A 24,128-nucleotide genomic window follows, 5' to 3' on the forward strand; every position below is an offset into this window, starting at 1 on the left:
TCATTTGAATGATTCCATGCATGTAGCAGATGCTTTCTGAGCATGATTTTGTGAGCCCTTTCTGAATTTTACCTGTATTAAAATCTGGCCTTCAAATGCTTCTTTATCCCAAATGTGCCGATTTTGTTGCTACTCATTAAAGCCAGATGACACAAACATCAGTTTGACTATCTGTTGTTTTTACTGCTACTCTGACTTGCATTACAGATTTTATAACTGCCTGTATTATAAATATTGAACATATTTCCATATTCACACATAAATTTTATGTTTTGACAATAGAAGATACAATTGAAGAAAAGTTTGTCTGACCTGCTGCTAGGTTTTTTACTAATAAGTAATGGAGAAAAAAAAATAAGAAACCAAAACACTCTTAACTCTTCTTATTTTACAGATATTCATTCACTTTAGCATCTTTTTATGTTAACATGCTTCTCCCTAAGCAGCATCTGCAGAAATACAGTCCACAGCTTGTTACGGGGTTTGGGCTGTAGACTGTGGAAGCCATGGCAAACCAGCAGCTAATACAGGAGGGGAATGGCCAAATCAGTGTTCTTGCTTTTTGCAGCTGCGATTAAAAAAAAAAACAAAACAAAAAACCAAAACAACACTGCTCTATATGGTGGGGATCATTCTGTTAAAGTACTCAGTTTGGTCTGAAAACGAGAGTGCTATAAAGTCAAATTGTATACTGTTGTTTCTGCCCACAGACATCTGTTATAGCCACTTTCACCTTGTATTGTCTCTTTCACCTTCCCTGTCTGCTTTGCTTCCCTGCTTTTGAAGCAGCAATTGAGTAGCATTACCAAAGCAGTGTTGTCATTACCGCTGTGATTATTTCTAATTAAACTGATCCTTAAAAGCAGCTGTGCCAATTTAAATTCTCTTCTAAATTCCAGCTGTGGGAGTGAGATGGAGTTAAGCATTTGTTGGTTTTGGAAAAAGCTGCATCAGTGAAGACTAGTAGAAAAGCTTCTTCAGGGAGCTTTTGCTGGTTGTAGCTGGTAATTTTAGACTTGCAAAATCTTGGGGCTGATTTTTGTACCAGCCTCATAGTGTGGTAGGAAGGAGGATGCTGTCCCATTGTGTAGGTTTGTTACTTCAGGCAAAGATTGTTCTTACCAGATCTGCTTCTGACTGAGCCTCTGAACAGCGCCTGTAGGATGGGTATAATTTTGTCTGCAGCTATTTCTTGGCCCTGGAATGATACAGATAATTGTAAAAACCTGTAGGAAGAGATCTAGTGACATGAGAAAATTCTCATTAAAAGCTTGACTCTTGCAGGAGAGAATGGCGTAACACTTACTGTTTCTATCCCATAATAGGGTTTTTCAGTTCAGGTATATAAGAGCAGGCATTGAATATTTTGTGGCAATTTGTGAGTATGTGGGGCTGTGTAAACTCTGTGGTGTATTTTTTGTTTTGTTTTATCAAAGTGAAGCCATTCCTGTTAGCTGTATTTTTTTTAAGCAAAGCCATTGCAAGGCTTTTATTTTTTTCTGCGAAGGTGAGTCACAAGATTGATGTACATGAGTATACTGTCAGAATTACTTTCAGTGGCTGAGAGTATCCCCTTATATCTGGCAAACTTTGTTCTTTTCAGTTTTATAAGACTGTAAATGCTCAGCTTAAGACTTGAACCTGTTTCAGTTTTTCTCTAATTTATAAAGTAATTGGTAAATCTAGTGCATTCATTGCTAGGAGTTTGAAGCCTTGTGTCACAGAGTTATCTAGATCAAAAAATGTCTGTGACAGGGAGGCAGTAGGCCCATGGGCCCCCTCACCCCAAAAATGGGAAGGGAAAAGGTGAAGAGGTAGGGAGATGAGAGCTGGGCTCAAGGAAACAATCAGAGCAACGGCAATGATCTAAGGAGGAAAACTTATTTTATTATAGTATCATATTGGAATGCAAGATAATACAATATAATACAATCTAATTGAAACTGAGGCTAATAAATCAAGTAAATAGAGAGAGAGGTTTCTGAAGACCGAGAAGCCTACTTTGAAGTTGAAGGCGTACGGCTTGGAAGCACACCCACATCCACTGCCAGGCAGTGAGAGGGAGAGCAATCGTCACTTCCATGACGTATTTCCCTCTTTGACCATGAGGCCCTCTGGGATGTGTAGTTCTTCTTCTCTGTGCTCCACATGATGCTATGATGTGGAATACCAATAGAAAAATTACAAAACCATGACACCTCGCTGTTTTCTTCTTTGCTTGTTTTTTCTATTAGAAGTGAGTTTGTAGATGCATCATCATTATTAGTGTGCTGTATTTCACAACACTGAGAAGGCATTTTTGACATAACTAATATTTTCAAGTTCTTCCTTCTTTCAGGAAAATAGCAACAGTATTATTATCAGTGCTATTTAGCGGTGTTCAATTTAATTTCTTTTAACATTTTAAGACGACATCTGGGGAAGATGTACGAGACTTCACCAAGGTGCTGAAGAACAAGTTCCGCTCAAAGAAGTATTTTGCAAAACATCCACGTCTTGGCTACCTACCTGTGCAAACAGTTCTGGAGGGTGACAACCTGGAGACGTAAGCTTAATTATAGAGCAAATGCTCTTGGTATTACTGGTCTGCTTGGTTAAAAACAAAAAAAAAAAAAGTAAAACCAAAGATTGACCAATTGTTTGCTTTATTTGTAGATCTTGCTTGAGTTTGAAAAGTACATGTTTTTATTTTGATTTTATAAGTATTTTGCTACAGAGCCATGTAGCAGTTAATCTGGAAGGTATCTTAATGGCTGTTTTACAAAAAAAAAGCCTGTGTAGGTTTCTGGAACATTCCTTTTTACATGGTCATGGTTAAGTCCCTAGAGTACGAAATCTCTGAGCTAATGAGTTCTTACAAACTTCAGAAATTCAGTAGGAATGATAAAGCAGAGCACTGTCTGTGTCTCCTCTGTGTTATGTGCTGTGTTGACAGAAATACTCCACTTTATTTACTTTGATGGTTGGTCGCTGTCAGCAAAGGAGGCTCTAATATGAGAAAAGTCAAGATATTTTAACAGGGCACCAGAAGTGGTTTCGTGAATTGACTCTCTGTGACATCTTGGTTGCTTCTATGTATGTTGTCTAAACACTGTACCACTTAGTCAACACCAGCAGCCACTGTGGAACTTCAGCATATTTGCTCTGCTTGCATGCACTTGTCCATGCTCAACTTTTTGACCAGACAATTGTATGCTTTATTTACAGTAAAAAAAAAACAACTCATTATCCATTTAAGAATCAGAAGGAAGTAATCTGAAAACTGGCATATCTGATGGCCTCTGTTCTAAGCATAATGTACACACAGATGTTCAAATGTTGTTCACGAGGACAGTCCTTGACTGATCTCTATTTATAAACAACAAATATGTCACAAAGGGAAGCAAAAGTTTGCCAATGGTGCCAGGAATTTGGGTATCAAAACTGTAATCACAGGTTGTGGTGAAACTCTTTTAGCCTGATGTGTGGAAAATACACAGATAAATTGCCAGTACTTTGCTGAGGAAACTACTGATATGGGTTCTCCCTGCCTCAGGTGGCAATGCTCATTATCATGGTTCTTGTAAAAAGTTAAATCAGAAATCCTAAATGCTTATCCATGTGACAGAATATTATACAATGTATGTCTACCTTAGATTATTTTTATGCAGTAGGAAAATAAGCACTGATAACTTCTATGTACAGTGGGGTGTTTTGTTGTTGTGGTTCTTTTTCCCTAGTATTTTTTTGTAAGAATATTTTCTAGTTAGTTTAAAAGGAATGCTTCAATGCTTAAACAGTTTTTAAACAAATTGGTTGTGGTTTACAAAGTACAGTTTAATCAGTAATACTGTTTTGATATCTTTTAGAATTTGATTTTTAACAAAATGAAGTTTGGAAGTCAGTCTCCTGTCGTTTCATGATACACTGTAATATCTTCTGCTGTCTCTTTTCAATGTCAATTGTTGCTGGTTCAAATAATGAGTGGGTTGTTGGTTAAAATAATATGTGTTCCTCTAGCATTCTCTTGCTTAGATGGCTCCAAAGTTTGTTTCATAGTCTTTCTTTCTTTCTTTCCTTTTTTTTTTGTCTTCCTTACAGTCCTATCACTCTCATCAGTATGTGGCCAGAGCAATATGAGTGAGTATGCAGAATCCCTTTGTCCAGAAGGCTTGATAGACTACTTTTCTCTAAGCTGAACTGCTGCTAATCTGATGTGCATGAGCTACAGGGCATGGCTGTCCCAGAGCAACAACCCCCTCAGCAATATTGTGAATTTATTTATTTGTCATCAGTCTAAATTACTTTAAAATAACTCTACATATATCATGAATTGCTTTTGACACCAAATAACTTCTCTCTCTCTCTTCTTTTTATTTATTTATTTTTTTTAATAGCCCTTCTCAGTCTCCACAGCTATTTCATGATGACACGCACTCCAGGATAGAGCAGTATGCTACTAGGTAAGAAATGCACAGACTGTTTGTCTCCAGAACCCTGCATTTTGTGATTGATTCTTGGTGATTTTAATCTACTCTACTGGCTGGGCATTATTTATTAAAAATATATAATTCTCTGTATTCAGATGTAAGACAGACATTTTTAAATCATCAGCTTCTGAATATGGTTATATAAAATATAAAGTAGATGCCTTAAATCTGTCAACTGTCATACAAAATGAAAACTTGCAGAATGACTGTATTATTTCTGAAATGGGCTGTTTTCCTTTTATTTCCTTTTTAACTTTTGGGAATAAACTTAGATTCTTGATATATAGTTTTTCTCAGATGTATTTCAGAGCCAACTTTTCTTTTACTTCTGTGATAGGCTGACACTATTCATTGCCACTGACTTATAGCAGAGGATATATTAATTACAGGTGTTTTATGTTCTCACTTTTGTGGGATCACCCAAGATCTTTTAAGATATAATGTTTATTGTACTGAGTCCATCTCTGTGCTTAAGTGTTTCATTGACCTCTCTTCTGTCTGTTTGGAGCCAATGATATTTAAGCACTAACCAGAGCTAAAGGCAGTCTGCTTTTAGGAAAGACAGAAATTGATCCATATTCCCACAGGAACTGACTTGATTTTGCTTTGGGAGTTGGGTTTTTTTTTTTTTTTTTTTCCTGCTGTAATTGATCCATCCATCTTACAAACAAAATTAGCTTTTTTCAGCTTTTTGAATAAACATTAAAAACTTATGCTCAAGTTACCTATTTGCGACTGTAATCTTATGGGCACCATGAATAAAGTTTCAAAAGTTTGTTAACAAGCATCTATGTTACCTATCACATGATCTTTGTATAAATGGAAAAATGGGGCTGAAACTGATGCTGAAGGATTGTCTACTGTCAGCCTCATCTATTTTCTTTTTTCCTCTCTTTTTTTTTATTCCAACAAACTGCATTTGCATTCTTTCTTAAAAATACAGGATATTGTGAAAGTTGTAGCACTTGTCAATTACTTGGAACACGTCACTCATATAAATCACCCAGTGTTTCTTTGAGTCTGTGACTTCTCACTGCTTTAACCAATTGAAGTCTATGGATAAGTCTACCATCTATACACAAAGAAATCAGAGTTCTCTACAAAGATGTACACTGCATGAGACAACATTCAGAACTGAGATGCACACAACTGGAGAGATACAACATGTTATATTTCCTACATTCTGGTGTGAACTCTTCTGCTTTCTCATTGGTTGAGTACTTCAGGATTTACAGCCTCTCCAGCACTTCTCATTCTCTTAGCAGATGTGCTGCCCCTGTTTACTGCTTGATTAACCCTTCCCAATTCTCTTCCCTTTCTTGCATAGTTTTTATCTATTATGTTATGCTGAGAGAACCTCTTATAGTTAACCTTACCCTCTGATTATTATTCAGACTGTGGAACCAGTTTCTACCAGTACTTCTGATGTTTCTCAAAAATGCAGATCTTCTACTCTGCAAGCAGGAATTTCTTATATCCAAGCTCTACAGCACCTCTTTGACATCAATACATCTTACTGATACCAAAAATGACATTTCTTTCCCCACACTTTGATATCAAAAGTGTACTTGCTCTTTGTAGCTTAGCGAGTAGAATTAGTTAATCATAGTATAAGTACTTTGAATTATAGGATTCTCTTTGGTGAGCAAATCTACATATTTATTCCTATTCATGTATACCAAAGTTACTATATCTGAGGTGTTTCTAAGCAGAAGTGATCTTCTCAGTGCCTCTGTTGAAACTGTTCAACACAATCTATGAAAGTCATGGTCTTTCCCTGCCTTTCAGGCTTGCACAAATGGAAAGGACCAATGGCTCCTTCCTCACAGACAGCAGTTCCACTACAGGAAGCGTGTAAGTAACTCTTGCTCGTTCAGGCCTCTAGGAACCTTGCTTATAGCTGTAGGTTATAATCCTTTGTAAGTTGTAACACAGAATTTAATTTAGCTCCAGTGAAAGCAGCAAATTAGTATGACCCCAGGAAGACCTGGCTAAATTTCATTATTTTGAGAATCAGTTGTATAAATGGGGGATTCTTGTTTGGTGAAATAAGGCAACTCTACATTTGTCAGCTGCTCCACTTCAAAAATGAGGAAATTTCACGTCACTGGAAAAAAATCACAATTCTGTTGTTTCTATTTTGTGTTCCTTTCCTGCTTTTATCGTAGTATAAAAGAAAACTTCTGTGTCAAAATAGGTAGTGGAATGGGTCAATAACTTTTGCTACCTCCCAGAACAGTTTTATTCATTGCAAGAAAATGATAAATACTGCAGGCTATACAGAAGAGCTCTTCTATTTCTTGCTCAGTTTTCTGGCTACTGATTTATGTTTGTACTTGGGGATATAAGTATAGTCCTACATAATGTTATCAAAGCTATCTTCTTTTTTTAATTATGTCACATTTTAATTATAAAATGCTTTGTTAAAAGGAACTGGTGAACCTGAAAAGCATAAAACCCTTTGAATTACTGATGAACTAAGTACAACTTTTTTGGTGATAAAATACATTGATGTTTTAACCTTCTTGTATCTTCTGTTCTGTTAATTATATCAGTGTAGTAGGACTCTGTCTCTTTACAGTTATTAATTAATAAAATAAACTTTTTTTTAAAGGGAAAACAGATTAGTTAGTTAGTTAGAAAATGCTGTTATTCTCAGCATACTTTCATTGACTTTTTAAAAAATCTGACTATGAAATTAGCTCCTAATTTACTAACAGTGTGAGATTTTAAATATTCTGCTTCAAAGAAGCACTTGTGATAACCTTCAGATTTGTTTTTTCTTTTCTGTTTGATACGCTCCACTTATATAATTTTTATTGGCAATTCAGCTGCTTTTAAATGCAATTTCCTTTCTCATCTACAAAAATAGTCTTTATTTTTAAAAAGAGGGGTGAACGTGATGAACTTGTGTACAAAAATGGGAGACAGTTACAAATTTGTGTCTCAGTCCTGTTGTCAGAAGAGAACTATTACACAAGAAAACATACAGAAGTTCAGAGGCCAAAGAGGACAAAAAGAAACTATTTTTCCCAGTGACACTTTTGTTTGTGGATAACATTGCATATTTCTATTAAGCTACGTGCACAATTACTCCGAAAATTCTGAAGAACTGTCATATAAAACTTGTAGTTAAATTATTGTGGAAAATGGAAGATCCTAAACTTACGATGTGATGTTACCTCATAAGGTTAGGATCCCAGTTTCAATCGTAATTTACCCACAGAAGAACATTTGGAATCTAGCTTTATAGCTTAGCTCTATTTTTATTGTTTGGCAGCTTGACATTAAAATATGCATGCTGTAATCATTCTGTATAGACTGAATTGAAACAGCGATTTGAAACTTGGATGTGCATTTTTCAACTCAGAGGCATCTGCAGTAAACTTGTCTGAGAAAAATCTCATTTTCTTATTATATTCTTTTGAAGCTTTAGGAGATTTTTGAAGATTTTAAAATCAAATTCTCTCTCTGAAAATGGAGTTCTGTGATCATTATCAGTCCTCAATAGTCCCACAGCTTAATGAGAACCTATCACAGAAGCAAAGTTGCAATTTGTATTGGAAGAGCCTTGTTAGGTTAGCAAATTCATCAGCAGTATGTTCAACACTTCATTCTTTAGATGGTATGTGTAAGAATTTTTCTTCAATGAAGTATAACCACCAAGGAAGACTGAGACAACAAGTTAGCTTCTGCAGTCTGTTAAATATCATGAGGTTTCTTTACAGAAATGAAAAATGAAACGTTCTTCAATTAAATTTGTTCTTTTTTAATTAACCTCTTGTCTTGAATCTCTTCATGGTATCCTTTAACTCCTTAAAGATTTCTGCACTCCATTCCACTAGGATGTGAAAATTCTACTAAAATATGTATTTTCCTGAACTGGAAAAATATTTGTAGACAGCAAAAAGACTTCATAAGGAGAAATGAAAACTTTTCAGCAAAGATGTTGAATGGTATTCCTCACAGAAAGACATGCCTCACAGTTTGACGATTCACTGTGTAGGAAATCTAAAAGACAGAAGACATTTTTGAGAAATAGGAGAACATAGTTCTCTTATTTCTATAATGTAAGAACTGTTCTAGCTAACCCACACTGAAACTAATTGTGCTGGCCAGTAATATAAATTGTTTGTGTTTAAATGTGAATGTTTAGTAGCTGTTTTTTTTTGTTTGTTTGTTTTTTGTTGTTTTGTTTTTTTTTTTTAAATGAATGCCTTTAATATCAGTCATTTTAGTGTCTGCAGTGCTCTTGGTGGCACTTTAAAGTCAACTGAAGATATTTTCCTTGTTAGAAGCTGTGCACTCAGGTGCAGGGGTAGGAGCAAGCAATGAACAACAATGATAGCTCAATCTGGCACTGCCACTCAATGTCTTATGAGTCAAAATGGAGTCCCAGTAATATATTAACTTAAATACTTAAATACATTGACATGGTGTAAATGGTTAAAAGGCAATTTGTCATAATGAGAAATTAGCTCCAGATTAACATTAAAGACTAAAACAGCATTTCAGAGTAACTTCTTGAACCTGCTTTGAGTATTTGGCATCACATCTGTAAGTCCAGGTATGCTTGATTTGGACTAGATGCATTGATTTGAAAAGAACACTACTGGAAAAATGAGGATAATGGAGGAAGGAGAGTCACAAATATACCTATTTCTTATTATCCAAAATCTTAATCAGGCAAAATAAGAACACTGATAAAAAGTGGCTGTCAGGAAATATGAATTTTTTCTCTACAACTCAGTCTTGATGAAGGCAAATGATATGTAGTTGGCTTTTTTTTTTTGTCTCTTGCTCCCTTCATGTGTGTTTTGGAATTGATCTGTAGAAAATACTTATCCAGAGAGAACAGGATATTTCAAATGCCATTTTCATTGGCTATCCTTGTTGGGGTGTTCTTGTTTGAGGTGTACTTCTTTCAAAACTGAACTTCTGGGATGTTATTTTCACTTCTTTCTTGTATGATGGAATGCTGAAAAGGCACTGCAGTCTCTACTCTTGAAATAATTCTGTGTAGTTCTATTTTTTTTTTCTCAAAGTATACAGAGTCTTCAGAAGAATAACAACCAAGAAGACTAAGGAAATTATTTGGATGTTGTTTTTCTTTTGGTGGCCAAGAGCTGTCTCTAGCCAATTCTGATGAATAGGTTCTGTATTTCTCAAAATTAAAGTATTTCCATGCCACAGAGCACATCTCACTCTTTTCAGTTCTATGTCATTGTGAAGCCCAGTGCTGGAACTCCCATGCTACTAACAAATCTTAATTACTAGTGAGCCTTAATTACAGTTATGATATTTTTTGGTGCAGATTTAAGGCACTGGTTATTGAAATCATAATTCTGCAAGTTAGACTAGATGTGGAAGACATAGTAAAATTATACTTTTCTTTTAGAAGACTGTTTTTATCAGATTTACCTTTAGCACGTGAAAAAGACTGCTATCATTTCCAAGATATGATGATTTAAAAAGGAACAGTCAGTATTCACTCTGTCACATACAGACACTGAGGCTCTAAGCCAATGAAAGAGGAAAGAAGTCTATTCAGTCTCTGGACCAAATAACTGGGAGTCCAAAAAAATAGCATTGTCTGGACTCCTTCTTGAAGGAGGATTGTATTTATGTGTTTTGGTGTCAACTATTGGACACAACGGAGTGAAAAATATCTAAGTATTTTCCCTGTAAATTCTTTCTTGAAAGCTGTTTATATCTCTTATTAAAAAATGAGGTTACACCCAATGTAAAATCATGACAGAATTTAAATTTTAATAAATTTAAATGTAATAAATCTAACTTTGCAGAGCGCTATTAAAAAGAAATCTATTTCAAATGTCCTACATAGTCGTTTATAAGCTAATTCATCATCTTAAAAAGCAGACAGTATATTTCTGATGCCTAATTAAAATAAGCAGACTAAACTACTTTATCAGGTGAGCCTTCCCTGATAAACATCAACACTTTACTACAGAAGAAGCCTATAATGCACTTACACTGTATTATTTAAATTAATATTTAAACAGTGTTTTGAAACCTGATAGAACTTCTTTCCTTGTCTGTAGTCTGCTTTAACACTGTGCTGCTTTGCTTGCTGAAGGTGTTGATGTTAAGATTGCAGTTATTGCAGTTTGCAGTGTGGGGACATCCTGCACATTTCAATGGGCACACGGTGTACCATGGTGTATAGAGCCCCAGCAGAAGTTACATCACTTTGGAAAAAAATTTGGTTATAAGGAGTGGAGTTTTTGGTTTGTTTTGTTTTTATTAAAATAGAAAAAGGATGGAGAGGTGCCATGGCATTTTCATTACCACATCAGAACCTGATCCAAACTTAATTAACTACACTTTTTATGGTTTTATTTATTTTTAAGGCATTTCAAGTAAGTCACTTGCAGTTTATATTCTCAGATTCTTGTTTTCACTATTTCTGAACGACCAGCAGCATTTGTTTTCCATGCATACATTAAACTGTTGTTGTACACTACTAATCAATCCTCTCTTTCCTGTGCATTGTGTGTTTATATGCTTTTGTAGTATTTTTAGAAGCAATTCATAAATTTGAATACAGTTTGCTGAGATGTGCATCTAACATTTATACTTTAAAATCTTGCAGGCTTATTTCATACTCTTAGTCCTTTCACATAAACAAGCAAATGAAACCCTTCAGCTTGACAAAGTTGTTTGCTCATGTAGTAAATGTGTTTTTGCTCTGTCTTAATCTGCATTGTTGTATTGCTCCAGAGAGGATGAGCACGCCCTTATCCAGCAGTATTGTCAAACACTGGGAGGAGAGTCACCCGTGAGTCAGCCACAGAGTCCTGCACAGATACTGAAATCAGTGGAAAAGGAGGAGCGAGGAGAGTTGGAGCGCATCATTGCTGATCTTGAGGAAGAACAAAGGTGTTTCATAAGCATCCTATTTAGTGTTTGAATTATCACCTCATCATTTGAGCTAAGTGTATGCTATATATTGTTGGAGAAGCTGATAAGGGATGCATCTAGAAGTCATTATTACAATTATTTCAACAAAAAAAAAAAAAAATCAGCCAAGGCATGTCATGCATGACGTAGTTCTGTTAGGTAGAAGGGGGTGAATGCACAATAAAACAGCATGGGTTCATCTCTGCTTCATTGTGTAGAATTTTTTCTTAAGCTACATGTCAGGACATTGTCTTTGAGCTACTGCTGTTCTCTAGTTGGAGATCATGATAACATAATTTGATCTAAGGATGTTTTTATTTTAAATTATTTATACCATCATTCTATTCTTCAATATACCAGGAGTCTGCAGATAGAATATGAGCAACTAAAAGAGCAACATCTTCGGAGAGGAATAAACCCTCTTGCATCACCTCCTGACTCCATTGTTTCACCCCAGCATGCTTCTGAAGATGCTGAGCTCATTGCTGAAGCTAAACTTCTGAGGCAGCATAAAGGTCGCCTGGAAGCAAGGATGCAAATATTGGAAGATCACAATAAGCAATTGGAGTCTCAGCTTCACCGACTACGTCAGCTACTTGAGCAGGTGAATGTATACTCATCTCTGTGTTTTCTGGCATGTGACTTCTGCATGATGGATTTCTTGGTGGTGCAAATGTGTTGGAATTTTACCATAGGTATTTTCACTGTTGGTGTGTTGTGTTGCACTCAGTCATTTCTAAGGTGAAGAGACATTTTTCCAGCTCTGCTCTGAACTACTATGTCAGATTAGCACAGAATGATTATAATACTGGAGTGATCATGGTAACTTTAGAAATATACAAATATTTTTTTCCCAAATTTAAAAGCAGAGGGAAGATATATACCCTTTTCCAAGTAGCTGTACCAGTCAAACCCTGTATTTTTCAGTTTCCCAATCATTCCTTAAGTTATTTCATTCTGTTGCCACAGTCAATCACTGAAACCTTTCTTGACACAACAAAGACATTGCCAGAGAGATTTCTAATATGCAAAGGAACAAGTATTTGCATTCAGAAGTCCAGTTCTTGAGTAGCATGTTTACACCTATAAGCCACAGCAAAGTGGTCTACTTACAGGTAGGTGTTGGAGACAAGAGTGTTTTTGCAAATGCCAGTAACTAGAGATTGTAGAATTTTTTTTGCTGGGGAAAGAAATGTTGATCATTTTTTAAGAATGTGCACATCTAGATAGAAAAAAAATAAAATGGCAAATTGTACAAGGTGTTGTTAGAGGTGCTAGATTGTAGAACATTGTGTGTGGAAGCTTAAATGTATGAGTCATTTCCCAGAAGTAATCATGACCACTGGGTCAGAGTCCAGTAAGGCAAATTGATTCCTGCCTTCCTTGAATGGGATGATTGGGTGTATGATCAGATGATTTAACTAAGAAACAGGCTTTATAAAGCAAGTATCAGAATGAACTAAGTTCCTGCTGTTGATGATACCCTTACTACAGTGATGAAGATTCGGTTGTTGTTGTTATTCCCCTGGCTGGCTGTTATTCTTCTAGGTAGTCTTGGTGTCATAGCATTAGGATGCATTTGTTCCAGTGACTTCCCTACCCCTCTAGCAGAATATTATTGTTTTTGTTGCCGTTAATCTAGCGTACTAAATCAGTGTTTGAGTAGTTTACATATTTAACAGTGTAGATAATTGGTGCAGCTGTTGATAATCATTCATGAAGTATCTTGGTAACTACTGCCAGCACTAGGTGCTTTGGAGAAGAGTTATAAAGTTGTAGAACAGATACACAGAAGTTCTGCCAGACCTACAGACAGTTTCAGCATAGTGCTTAAAGCATAAAAATGTTCACCTTTTATTTTGTTCTAATTTGCCTGTAGATAATCTCATTAATATTATATTTTTGTAATCATTAAGTACCTTTATAGCATTCTTAACAAGATCTTTAAGGAATCCATTTGTGTTGTGCTAGTGGGCAGTGGCTTTGAGGAAACAGCAACATTTTCTTCTTAGCAGTTCTGCCTCTGAGTTTTTTTGATCTGCAACATTTGGTTTCTGATTAGGGTAAGGTAAAACAAAGAACTTTTGAAATACATCTGCTTTGCTTAAACCACATTTGGTATGCACTTGCTCTTTTGCTTACTGTCCACTATCTCCCTCTTCTGGGGAGTCGTGCTGGCCTTCTGATTGTTTCTTCTGCACTTCCCAAAGGTATTCGCTATTCTGTTCTGTCCTCTTCTTTTGGTGTGTCTGGTATCAAGTCAAGTATTTAAGAAGATCTGCATTATTGCTTTTTGTTCGATATCTGTGATTTTTCAATATAGCTTTCTAAATACATCCTTACTTTATCATTCTGTGTTCTTTTGACCTGCCAGTAAGCAGTTTTTTTGCTAGCTGTCTCCAAGGATGCTGAAACTATTCCCCTGAAGGGCCTCCAAAAACTTAAATAATTCAAAATTTCAGAGTATGTTCTTTGGAGGTTCTTTATGTCAACATCAGTAGAGTTTTGAAGCATCACTGAATCATGTTACTGTCCTCTTTAACTTTCTGGAAAAATGACCGCTTTTCATCATGTTTGTTTTTCTGTCTATGCTGTTCACAGTGTGTGAAAGTCTTTCCCTCTCTGACTGCTTGGGAAAGACTATTTCAGAAGCCAGCTGGAGATTTAGGTTTATTTATTTATTTCCTTTGTTTCTGTCAACTGTCCCAATTGCATTTTTAGTGGATGTAAAAAATTCCTTGTCTTGGTAATGAGATAGATAATTTGCATGGAAGATTATCCTAAGTCCAAATGACAAAATACGCAACTATGTAATTCCTTTAGTAATAATTACTGGTGCTAAAGGACACCACTGTCCATCTCACAGCACTTTCTTTGCTGTGATTGGCATTACATGTTTTCTATTTCTTCTGTCAACAGCAAATGTCTCTGTTTCTCTTTTCCACTCAGTCTCCTGACTGTTGTTTATGTTAATGAAGTGCTACTGAATCTAAAATACCTCTTTGAATATAAAAGAACCCTTTGTCTAAGAAATAGGGTTAGAAAATTAATGAAACTTAGAAACTCCTCCAGTGAGTTAGATCTATATCAGAGTCTTCAAAGACATTCTTTAGAGAGCACCTTTAGCAAAAAAGTGCATGCATCCTCACTGCACGTTTGCCTTCTTCAGGTCACAATTCTGAGGTTAACACACTATTTTTATTTTTGCAAGCCCAAAGGATTGGTAGCTGTCACACAATGTTGTCATTTTGTCGGCGTGATTGATTATAGTGTGAAAGAGGAAGGTGAAATAGAATTTGCTCGTGACTGTTTTGATACCACCATGTTAATCATACAGAAAAGAAAAAATCCATTTTCACTTTTATTTTATAGAGCCTTTCTAGATACTACATGTACAAAATAGAATTAAGAGCTATTATGAAGGGCATTTAAAGTCTAATTTGATTTTCTTTGTCTGAACAACTGAATAGAGGTTTCATGCTGGATTTGATATTGAATTTAATGGAAGTTAACATCTCCTGTCAGTGGATGTATGGTAAAACTGTAAGACAACATATATAGGGGCTGCAGCTCCCTCTCTTGCTAAAAGCAGAGGGTCTTTAGGAATAAACAGAAAGAGCTTTGTGTTATTTTGTGGCTGGGAGAATAAGCCAGGAATAAGAAGGAACATCTGCAATGAATTGGGAAAGGGAATTAGCCTGCTTCAGTGGTATTCTGTAGCTAGGATGTCTGGGAGGTGTTTGTTTGTTTAAACAATGACAACAACAGAAGTCAGATCAGTAATGAGTGTGACTTATCTGACCCTTAAGCTACATTTCAGGCTTTTCTACGCGAAAGACACCAGCAGGATTCATACAAAATTGAGTTGTTGATCCAAATTGGTTAAAATAAATATCTCCCTTGAGATCCTTTAGAACTGCAGTATTACAGAGAAATCCCTCAGTTTCAGAATTTTCTGCAGCACTTATTTGTTCCCTTGTATCTTTATTTAATTTTATGTAACAAAAAATACGTCATCCTTGCAGAAACTGAATATTGAATTTTAGTTCCACAAGTTCTTGGTGCTCATTATGTAGCCTTAGAAAAGAGACTGTGACATTTCTGTACCTCCAGTTCTTTCCCATTAAAATTTGTGTTATCTCTCATTAAAAATGTTAAATCACAGAAATACATGCAGCTATAGCCTCGATTATTTTGCATTTAACTTCACTCAGTATCGGATTATTAAGGCTTTTCTTCCACTGCTGGAGCTCTTCTATTGCTTCTCCAAACCCCACTATTCATCTGCTGAGCCTTATGGTCTTGACTTTGTAATAAGAGGATTTGGGTTTTGTTTGACTTTTCTTGTTATCATAGTCATTAGAACGAAATACTGTCTGTTGAAAATGAATTAATTAGACATTGGCCTCTCATTAGAAAGGAATGCATTTAAAAAAAAATGAAACTGTGATGCTTCATTCTGACTGCTACAGCAATATGCGATAGGTCAGTGTAAAGTATTCCAGTATGTTTTATTTGCTCTCAGTTAATCTGCTGTTCGAGTCCTCATGCTTTGTGTGTTGCTGTGTTCGTTTGTTGTTTTTTTTTTGTCATTTGCAACAGTGCTGCTAAGTGACAGTAAATAACCTTCACTACTAATGTGTCATTTAATTTTGTAGGCTTCTCCTTTCTATCCTAATTAATCTTGACTTTGCAGTGTTTTGCTATCCTTAGTCTAGCCTTTGTGTTGCTGTACTGCAGTTTACTGTAAAGTCCAGCGCTGATCTTCCTCACTCAGTCATCTCTGCATCCTTTATCTACATTTACTGCTTGAAGAGGGACAGAAATCTAGTCCAGGTACAGGTGTGCATTTTGGATGACTCATATCCTCTCTATCCATCTCTTTGTTATGTGGGCAAACACATATTCTGCCACTGAAGCTACCTTTGTTCTACACTGAAGTAACCTGTAATCTTCGGAGAGGTTATTTCATCTCCTTAGCTCTAAACTCTTCTTGAATTGCAGCTGCTGTGCAGAACTTCCTGGGATTAGTTACCCCAGACTTGCTGCATTTTAAATCACTAAATTCATTTTACCTAGACCCTGTAGCTGGGCTAAAGATTTATGCTGAATAGCAAAAGACTTAAATACTCAGTAGGCATTCACTGCTCATACAGATGTCTTGATGGTAAAATCCTTGCCTGCCTTGAGAGCATTTCCATTTTTCTTTGCCTTCTAAGTGCAGAGCAGTCTCTCTTGATTTATTCTTTTAGTCAAATTTGGAAGTTGGTATTGTCATAAGGAAAGAGAGATGAGACTGGGAAGAGAAAAAGAGATTTGCTGAATGCTCACGGGAGCATTTCCTTCTATGTCTTAGCATTGTGTGTGCATGAAAAGGTACCTCTCATTGTTCAACAATTTGCAGTTTTTTGTTGTAGGTTGTTCATTTTTTACCTTATCTCAAAGAATTGAATGTTACTATGAGCTTATTATTGTGAAGTACTAAGGAGCAAAGTTGTGCACAAATGAGCTGTTGTGTCTGTTCCTTCTGCAATGAGTCTTGTAGATGTTCTAGATACTTTTTCAGTCTCAAAAGAAAAATCTTAAAAATAATTTGTGCATTTCTTTTGTGGTTGCTTTTGACAGATTTAGGTAAATCATCTGCTTATTAAGCTGTCTGAAAGTAAACTGATGATATGCAGTCAAAAAGATAAATCATGTGGGCAGCCATTTCAGGAAAGATTATGTAATTGCCTCGAATAGAAATGCTGTTTCACATTTCAGAAAAGTCATTTTTTTGAGCTTGAGTATTGTGTAACTCTTCTTCAAAGGATTTCTTACTAAAATCATAGAAGGAAAGAGGAACTTTGATTCTTAAGTTGACTGTAGGAATCCAGAAAGACTTGCCTCAACAGTTTCAAAGTTTGGAGAATCCTGTTCATAGTTTTGTGGAAATTATATAGTAAAATCTGGGGATTTTTGCCAATCTGTAGTTCTCCAAACTATGAAGAAGCAGCAACAGCAGGAGTAGTGGGCCATAACTTACTACTTTTTAGACTTAACAGTTCCCCTGAACGGATGCCCTCTGGCATCTGGCTGTGAAAGAAGTTTAGTGAAATAATTTCTGGATTGAACTGATGCCATTAAGCATGATCAGTCACCTCAGCCAAAGCTTCTTAGCACAGCTTAGTTGGCTGTCTTATGTGTATGCACATATAGATATGTACATTCATACATACATACATATATTATAGTATCACAGAATCAGAGAATGGCCTGGGTTGAAAACGACCATAATGAGCAGGTAGTTTCAACCCCTTGCTATATGCAGGGTTGCCAACCACCAGACCAGGCTGCCCAGAGCCACGTCCAGCCTTGAATGCCTCCAGGGATGGGGCATCCACAACCTCTTTGGGCAACCTATTCCAGTGCATCACCACAAATATATAAACATACATACCCAACCTCATTACTAACATTGTGTAGTCTTTAGATGTAGCTGGGCTGAGAGGCTTGTCAGGCTGTTTGGATTGTACTGTTTCTGTGTCACACCGCTACATAGGTCAATATCATTAGTAAGGTGACAGCTGGAGTGTTATAAGAATTATGCTTAAGCATGAACTTTTTTTTTTTAGTAGGTTGTTTTGTTTTGTCTTCCTGATAGCTGTGTAGACCTAAGCCAACTTTGAATACTTTGAAGACAAAGTGGCAGGATGATCATATACAAGCTCACACTTAGATTATGTAGGTATCACATACCTAATTTTGCATTTCACTTTCTCCCATGTAGCCTGAGTCAGACTCGCGACTTAACGGTGCCTCCCCCTGCACTTCGCCCCAGCATTCAGCCCTCAGCTACCCGCTTGATCAGGAGACAAGCTCACAGTTTCATCAGGCAGGTGAGTGACTGTTGGGTAACATGTTATGTGAGTCTATAGATGAATATGGAATGGTTTTGTTTACATCTTTCTGAAATTATTTACCAACAAAAATACACAAAAAGGGGCTGATCTTCGTCATGCTACTGGGAACAATGCTTAGTGCGCCTGGAGTGCTGCTTCCTTGCACCTTAATGCAGCTGCTATATCACAAGGTTCTGAGTGATGGATGTCTTATCACAGTTTTTTTGGTCCTTGCTGTTGTGAGCTACTGGGCTAGTGTTCCCTCCCCTGGGAGAGACAGATTGCATTGGAGTGAAATGGCCAACAGCTGTTTGTCCTACAGTACATGCATACAGCCAAGTAATCCATCAGATACAGGAACACATGTTCAAATGCATATAATTGAAATTTCCTGATTGCTGCTTTAAAAATTCTGTGTATGCCCTCCTTATTCTGGTACTTTGACCCCAACCCTCAAAGGCTTCGTATCTTTAGCAATTCTTATTTAGTAGTGCAGCTTTTACATGTCAGGAGATTTCTCACTTGGAAGATTATTTTAAATTCTCCAATAGCAAAACTCATTAGTTCCACTGACAATTAGCAGAAATAATTATGAACCATTGAATGTTCAAAAATAGGAAAAAAACCCAAACATTTTTCTCAGACTATCAAAGTGTAATTTCCTCCCTATTTTTCTTGTCAAGCCTTTGTTTCATAAATTTAAGAAAATTATGTTATTTCTGTGGAAAGACAGAAAAGTATTCTTTTGCATACTGGGAAGTTTTCATTCAGCAATGACATGTGTTTTCATTATAATTTATCTGAAAAACATGGGACTTTTCTGAGTCTGATTTAATGCAATGGTAGATTTATAAGTGATGCTGTCTAATTACAGAGCCAGTTGTACTGTCTAACCATTCCATGTGCTAATTTTAAACAGCACTTAAAAAATACCACAACAGCATATTGAATAAATACTGCCTAAAAGAAATTCATTTATTTATTTATTTTAAAATGTGTTCATTCCAGAAGTTAGGTGACAAACTGACACAAAAAGCGCAGAACATAACTGAGCAGTTACTGAGTATAATCCCTCCATCTTGTTAACCTTTAACTTAGCCGTAAATTCTTATAAACTGCTTCTTGTTGATAGTTCCCATCAGTTAAGTTTCGGGTGCAGTGGTTGAGCTTTAATAACAGAAAGTATTTATGCTGCAAATCAGTAATTTAACTTTCATTTCCTCTCACAAATCTGTCAGCTCCTGCAGGTGAAGTTACAGATTCTTACTTCTGATGAAATGTAAAGCAGTATGATTGGATGCGAACGCCTTTAAGGATGCTGTCGTATTTTTTTATTTGCTTGTTACTAAATTAATTGCCTTTCTTGTTGTCATATCTGCAGATGACTTTTTAGTTCCACCTCATGATACCAACACAGATCTGACAGATGTTATGGAGCAAATCAACAGCACATTCCCAGCTTGTTGCTGTAAGTGTAAGCAAAGTACAGCTCTTGTTTTTGCAGATAAGTTTCTGGCATGTATAAGTAGGTACTAGTCATGTTCGTTCTTCATTTATACTGTAGGATGAGCTGAGGACTAAGATAATAATAACTAATACTACTCTGACAGTAGTAGTGAATTTGAGGTGGTCTTATGAAGAAAAAAGTCATTCCCGTAGTATTGATTAAGTAAAGATCTTCTGCCTGATAAGATATCTCGTCAATGTGTACAAGTTTCAGAACTCTGTTCTTTCTTGTTACTCAATATTCATTCTTCCATATCTATGAAAGGAAATTAATAAATATTCTTGTGTTTTAAATTGAAGTTGTTTGCTGTAAGAAAAGCCTGTTGCTCCACGTGGAATTTTCATTTGTGCCTGCATAAGGGAAAAAGACACCTAGAAGTTGGTTTCTTGCTTATGTAAAATCTACATAGAACCAAAGTGAATGTAAATTCAGAAATTGTGAACAGTGCTTCTATAATAGAAATTGAAAAAAAATAAAAAGCCATAGGCTACAGTAGGGACCATAGCCCAGTGCTGATTCCCTGAACTAATTGCTGAACTAGTTACTAAACTAACTGACCAGAATAAATAACTGTTAATGTGGCATATTACATCATTCCCTACTTAAGTACATTGAAAGTTAATCTTTTATTCAGTGTCTGTTAAAGTAAAATCAAATAGCTTCATATGCACAGCTTCAATCAGCCAGCATATGCTTCTTCTGGTACTTTTCCTTGAAGAGTGTCACTGTACATGGAAAATGAGTAGCTGTCTTTCTAGTCAGTATTTCATACAGACTGTTATTTTATTGGTTTTGGCAGGCATGGGTTAAAGCAGCAACTTTGTTATTTGTCTTTTTTACATATGTGCATACCTTTGTCTTCACATTCAGCTTTTCTGCTTCAGCAAAACAGTAGTGAAAGCTGATACATTCTTCCATATTCAACAGTTCTTTGAAATGAAATGTAATAATGATGGTTAGTTTTAAAAGGCATGTGAAAAGGAGGTGTTAATGCCCAGTCCTTTGGGAAACACCAGAGCTCTGCTCTATTCTATGTTGAAAGTTCAGTGAACCTTGTTAAAAGTACCCCTTTTATCTCCTGTATATACATTGGCTGTGAAGAACTGCATCAAAGATTCACTTTGCACGTTTTGAGAAAGCAAATGAGAATTTAGCAAAAGTGGTTGTGATTGCTTTATAAATTAAGGATTTGATTATAAGGAGGATCTGTTTTTGATGCCAACAGCTAGTGGAACTACCTGCCACACCTCAGAGGTGTCCTGTGTAGTAAGTAGAAAATACAAGCAAAGTATAGCTCTTGTTTTTGCAGATAAGTAGGTACTAGTCATGTTCATTCTTCATTTATACTGTAGGGTGAGCTGAGAACTAAAAGCTATCTGACATTTTATTAGAGTTGTGATGTTAGAATATAACCAGTGTTCAATAGGTAATTTCCCTGCATTGGGTTAATGATAGGTAGATCCTAGCAGCAAAACCACAACAGAATGGGTTCCAAGAAGTAAAACCTAGTGGAAGCACTGTTCCTTTTCTAGTACAGTCTTGAAGCCCAAAAGTAATTTGTTCAGAAAGCTTTGTTTCTTCTAGTGATGTTAACTAGTCTTTGGGATAAAGATAAAGGTTCTTTGCTTTCCACAGACAAGATGCCACTGACCTTTTTCAGTGCTAAGGACTACTTTGCCTGTCCTTAGCGCTAAGGGGGAAGAAGATAATATCAACAACAACAACAACAAAAAAAAAAAGTATGAGTTCCTTCTGCTGAAACTGTAACTTGAAAATAATTAAAAACATTTTCTTGTTTGAAAACAGTAGGAAAATTTTCTTGTGTGCTGGCAGTATTTTCATTATTATTTTCCCCTAAGTTAAAAGGAGTGTAGGGGGAAGTACTGGAAGCAGGTCACACACAGAAGTTATAGTGTCTCCAGCCTTAGAGATTGTCAAGACTGTTGTTGGCTATCATCTTACTTTCAGTGAGAGGTTGCACAAGATGACCTGCAGAGACTATCCAGTGTTGCTATGGCTTTCTGAATCCAATTTCATCGTATAAATTGAAGGTCACAGTAGAAGGCTTTTCATGACTGATTGAGGTCCAGGTCAATCTTTTTGATGTACTGATAAAGAAAAGATACACTAAAATACTGCCTGCCAACCTTCTCCTATGCTCCTGAGTCACACTGCATGCTGTTCATCAATCTATGACTTCATACAGATATCAGAGTATTTAGCAACTTCTGGAAATACTCTGGATATGTGAACGCTTTGGCTGCAGTAGCATTGCAGTGTCTTAAGTGTATAAATGGCTATTGCTATAACATTCAGGTCTCACAGCATACTGGGACTCTCTTCAAAACCTCTAACTTTCATCTTCACTGCCTGTATCTCAAAAGAAACAACAGGGATCAAGAACTGCAGCTGCTCACTGTGGGAGGTACTGGGAGGAGTGGAGAGCACTGTCAGTATGGGGCCTATAGCTCAGTTGCTAGGCTCTGGATATGCCTGGTGACGTGAATCCTAAACTCATCTATTAAGAGGTGAAAACTTGCCAGAAGATGGGTTAAAAGCTTTCCAGCCTGATGAGTGATATGGTTTCCCTACAGTTCAGAAATGTAGTTTTGAATTCTTGAAAACCAAACAGTATGAGAAAAACAATCCAGTTATGAAGTCCTCGCAATTCTCAGTTTTATGTGGTTTCAACCTCTGTGGTCTGTTGAACCCTGGGAGTCTGTGGACTAATTCCAAAGGATACTCAAAAGGGCATAGACTGTTTCATGTACTATGCATAATTCTGTACCGATTTCCCCATGCTGCTATCTGATCCTTTTTCTGAAGGGTGAATCAGGAGGAATTCGTTTTGCTACAGACAAATTCTTTACACTTCTATAACATGCATTAAAAGAAGTTGGAGGAAAAAAAGTTGTATTAAACTACTAACCATAGAACATTCTTGGATCCTAATCCCTTGGGACCCTGAGCAATGGTTGCTATTGGCTGCTGTTCTGATTGCATACAAAACACATTGGGAGAGTTCTGCATAGTTGAAGGGACAGTCACAGTGCTTAGGGCTTTCCAGAAAGATGGATTTAAAAACTTTCAAATAATTTCAAAGTAGCCAAACAGAAAGTGTCTCATTTTTTTAATCTCTGTTAATGGCTGTGTCACTCTAAAATAAATAAGCATGCATCTTGCAGACTTGATGCAGTAAAAGAAGTGAGGAGAGAGCAACAATTTACTGCTAACTTTTGGGATAAAGATTCCAGTTTCTCTAGTCATTCTTGTTTTTTGTTCTTACCTGACATCCTTCTATCCCTGCATGTATTTCTTGCTTTAGGTCTCTGACCCATCTTCTTCCTTTTTGAATGAAATGTCTAAATGTCACAGCTATTATTGTAATACAGATAATATCAGTTATTCACTGATATACCACGCTGCTCTAGTATGAATTTATTTTACCAGAGAATTTTATAATACAGCATTTATAGTTCTGTGTAGCTGTAAGTGGTGAAAAAGGAACAATATGATCTGTGTTCATAATGCTGTAAATTTGTTACAAGAAAAAGTATGAAGAAATTATGCACATACCATTGCAACATGCTTGTAGTTAAATGTTTGTTGTTGTTGTTTTTTAAGATTAAATCTTTCTATTCTTTGACAGTACATATTTTCCTGTGTATAGTTATACAGTCAATAGGTAAATAGGGGTTGAACAGATGTTTCATATGAAAGATTATCATGATAGAAAGATAAATGATGTGATAAATGGAAAATGCTCACTGATGTTGAAGGTTTGTAGTAAACTCCATAAGGGAGCAATCTCCAGAGAAAGAGTTCGTGCCTTAGTGGTAGTCAGCCCTTAAATGAGATCTATGAGAGGTGGAGCTCAAGCTCCACCCCTTCCGGTAGCAGAGCTGAATTACCTTCACTTGTGCTCCCGCAGCTGACTCATTGCTTGCCTCGGAGGTTCAGGCTGTGATCAACAGTTTCCCATACATCCTGTTACTCTGTTACTGTATTTGTTTTTGTACTTCCAAGATACAGAGTGGTGGAAATTTCTAACTTTTTTTTTCTCTTTTTTTTTTATTTGCAGCAAGTTTCACGGGCAGACAACAGGTATGAGGCATTCTGATGTATTTGCATAGTTCTTGGAAGCAGAGTAAAACAAGTGGGAAAATTCCATTGAAGTGAATTGGCTAGTTCTTTATTCTCTCCCTAGCAGGCTATTTGGAGGCTACACCACTGTAATAGGAAATGTAAATTTTGGAATATCCTAGTTAATAGAAAATTCCTATGGGCTTAGACATTACCAAAAGTATAGTGATGTGAAGTTTTAGTGTGCTGACCATAAGGAATCAGCTC

At 36.3% G+C, this 24,128-nt stretch overlaps 1 protein-coding gene across 9 annotated transcripts in view; it reads left to right on the forward strand.

Annotated features, from left to right (window-relative positions):
• UTRN (utrophin) overlaps positions 1–24,128 on the forward strand; it is a 326,938-nt gene that overhangs the window by 299,055 nt on the left and 3,755 nt on the right. For 2 of the 9 annotated variants that reach the window (XM_085541440.1, XM_085541439.1), the window contains 9 exons: positions 2,409–2,545; positions 4,081–4,119; positions 4,377–4,442; positions 6,258–6,323; positions 11,211–11,369; positions 11,751–11,994; positions 18,160–18,268; positions 19,653–19,739; positions 21,414–21,592. In XM_085541440.1, coding sequence (XP_085397566.1) covers positions 2,409–2,545; positions 4,081–4,119; positions 4,377–4,442; positions 6,258–6,323; positions 11,211–11,369; positions 11,751–11,994; positions 18,160–18,268; positions 19,653–19,739; positions 21,414–21,466 — 960 coding nt within the window. In that variant the 3' untranslated portion in view covers positions 21,467–21,592. The other 7 variants (XM_015858078.3, XM_015858082.3, XM_015858080.3 and 4 more) reach the window with 7 other exon arrangements.

Source organism: Coturnix japonica, chromosome 3 (genome assembly GCF_054131305.1).
Source record: "Coturnix japonica strain WE chromosome 3, WE-NBRP24, whole genome shotgun sequence".
Classification (NCBI taxonomy): domain Eukaryota; kingdom Metazoa; phylum Chordata; class Aves; order Galliformes; family Phasianidae; genus Coturnix; species Coturnix japonica.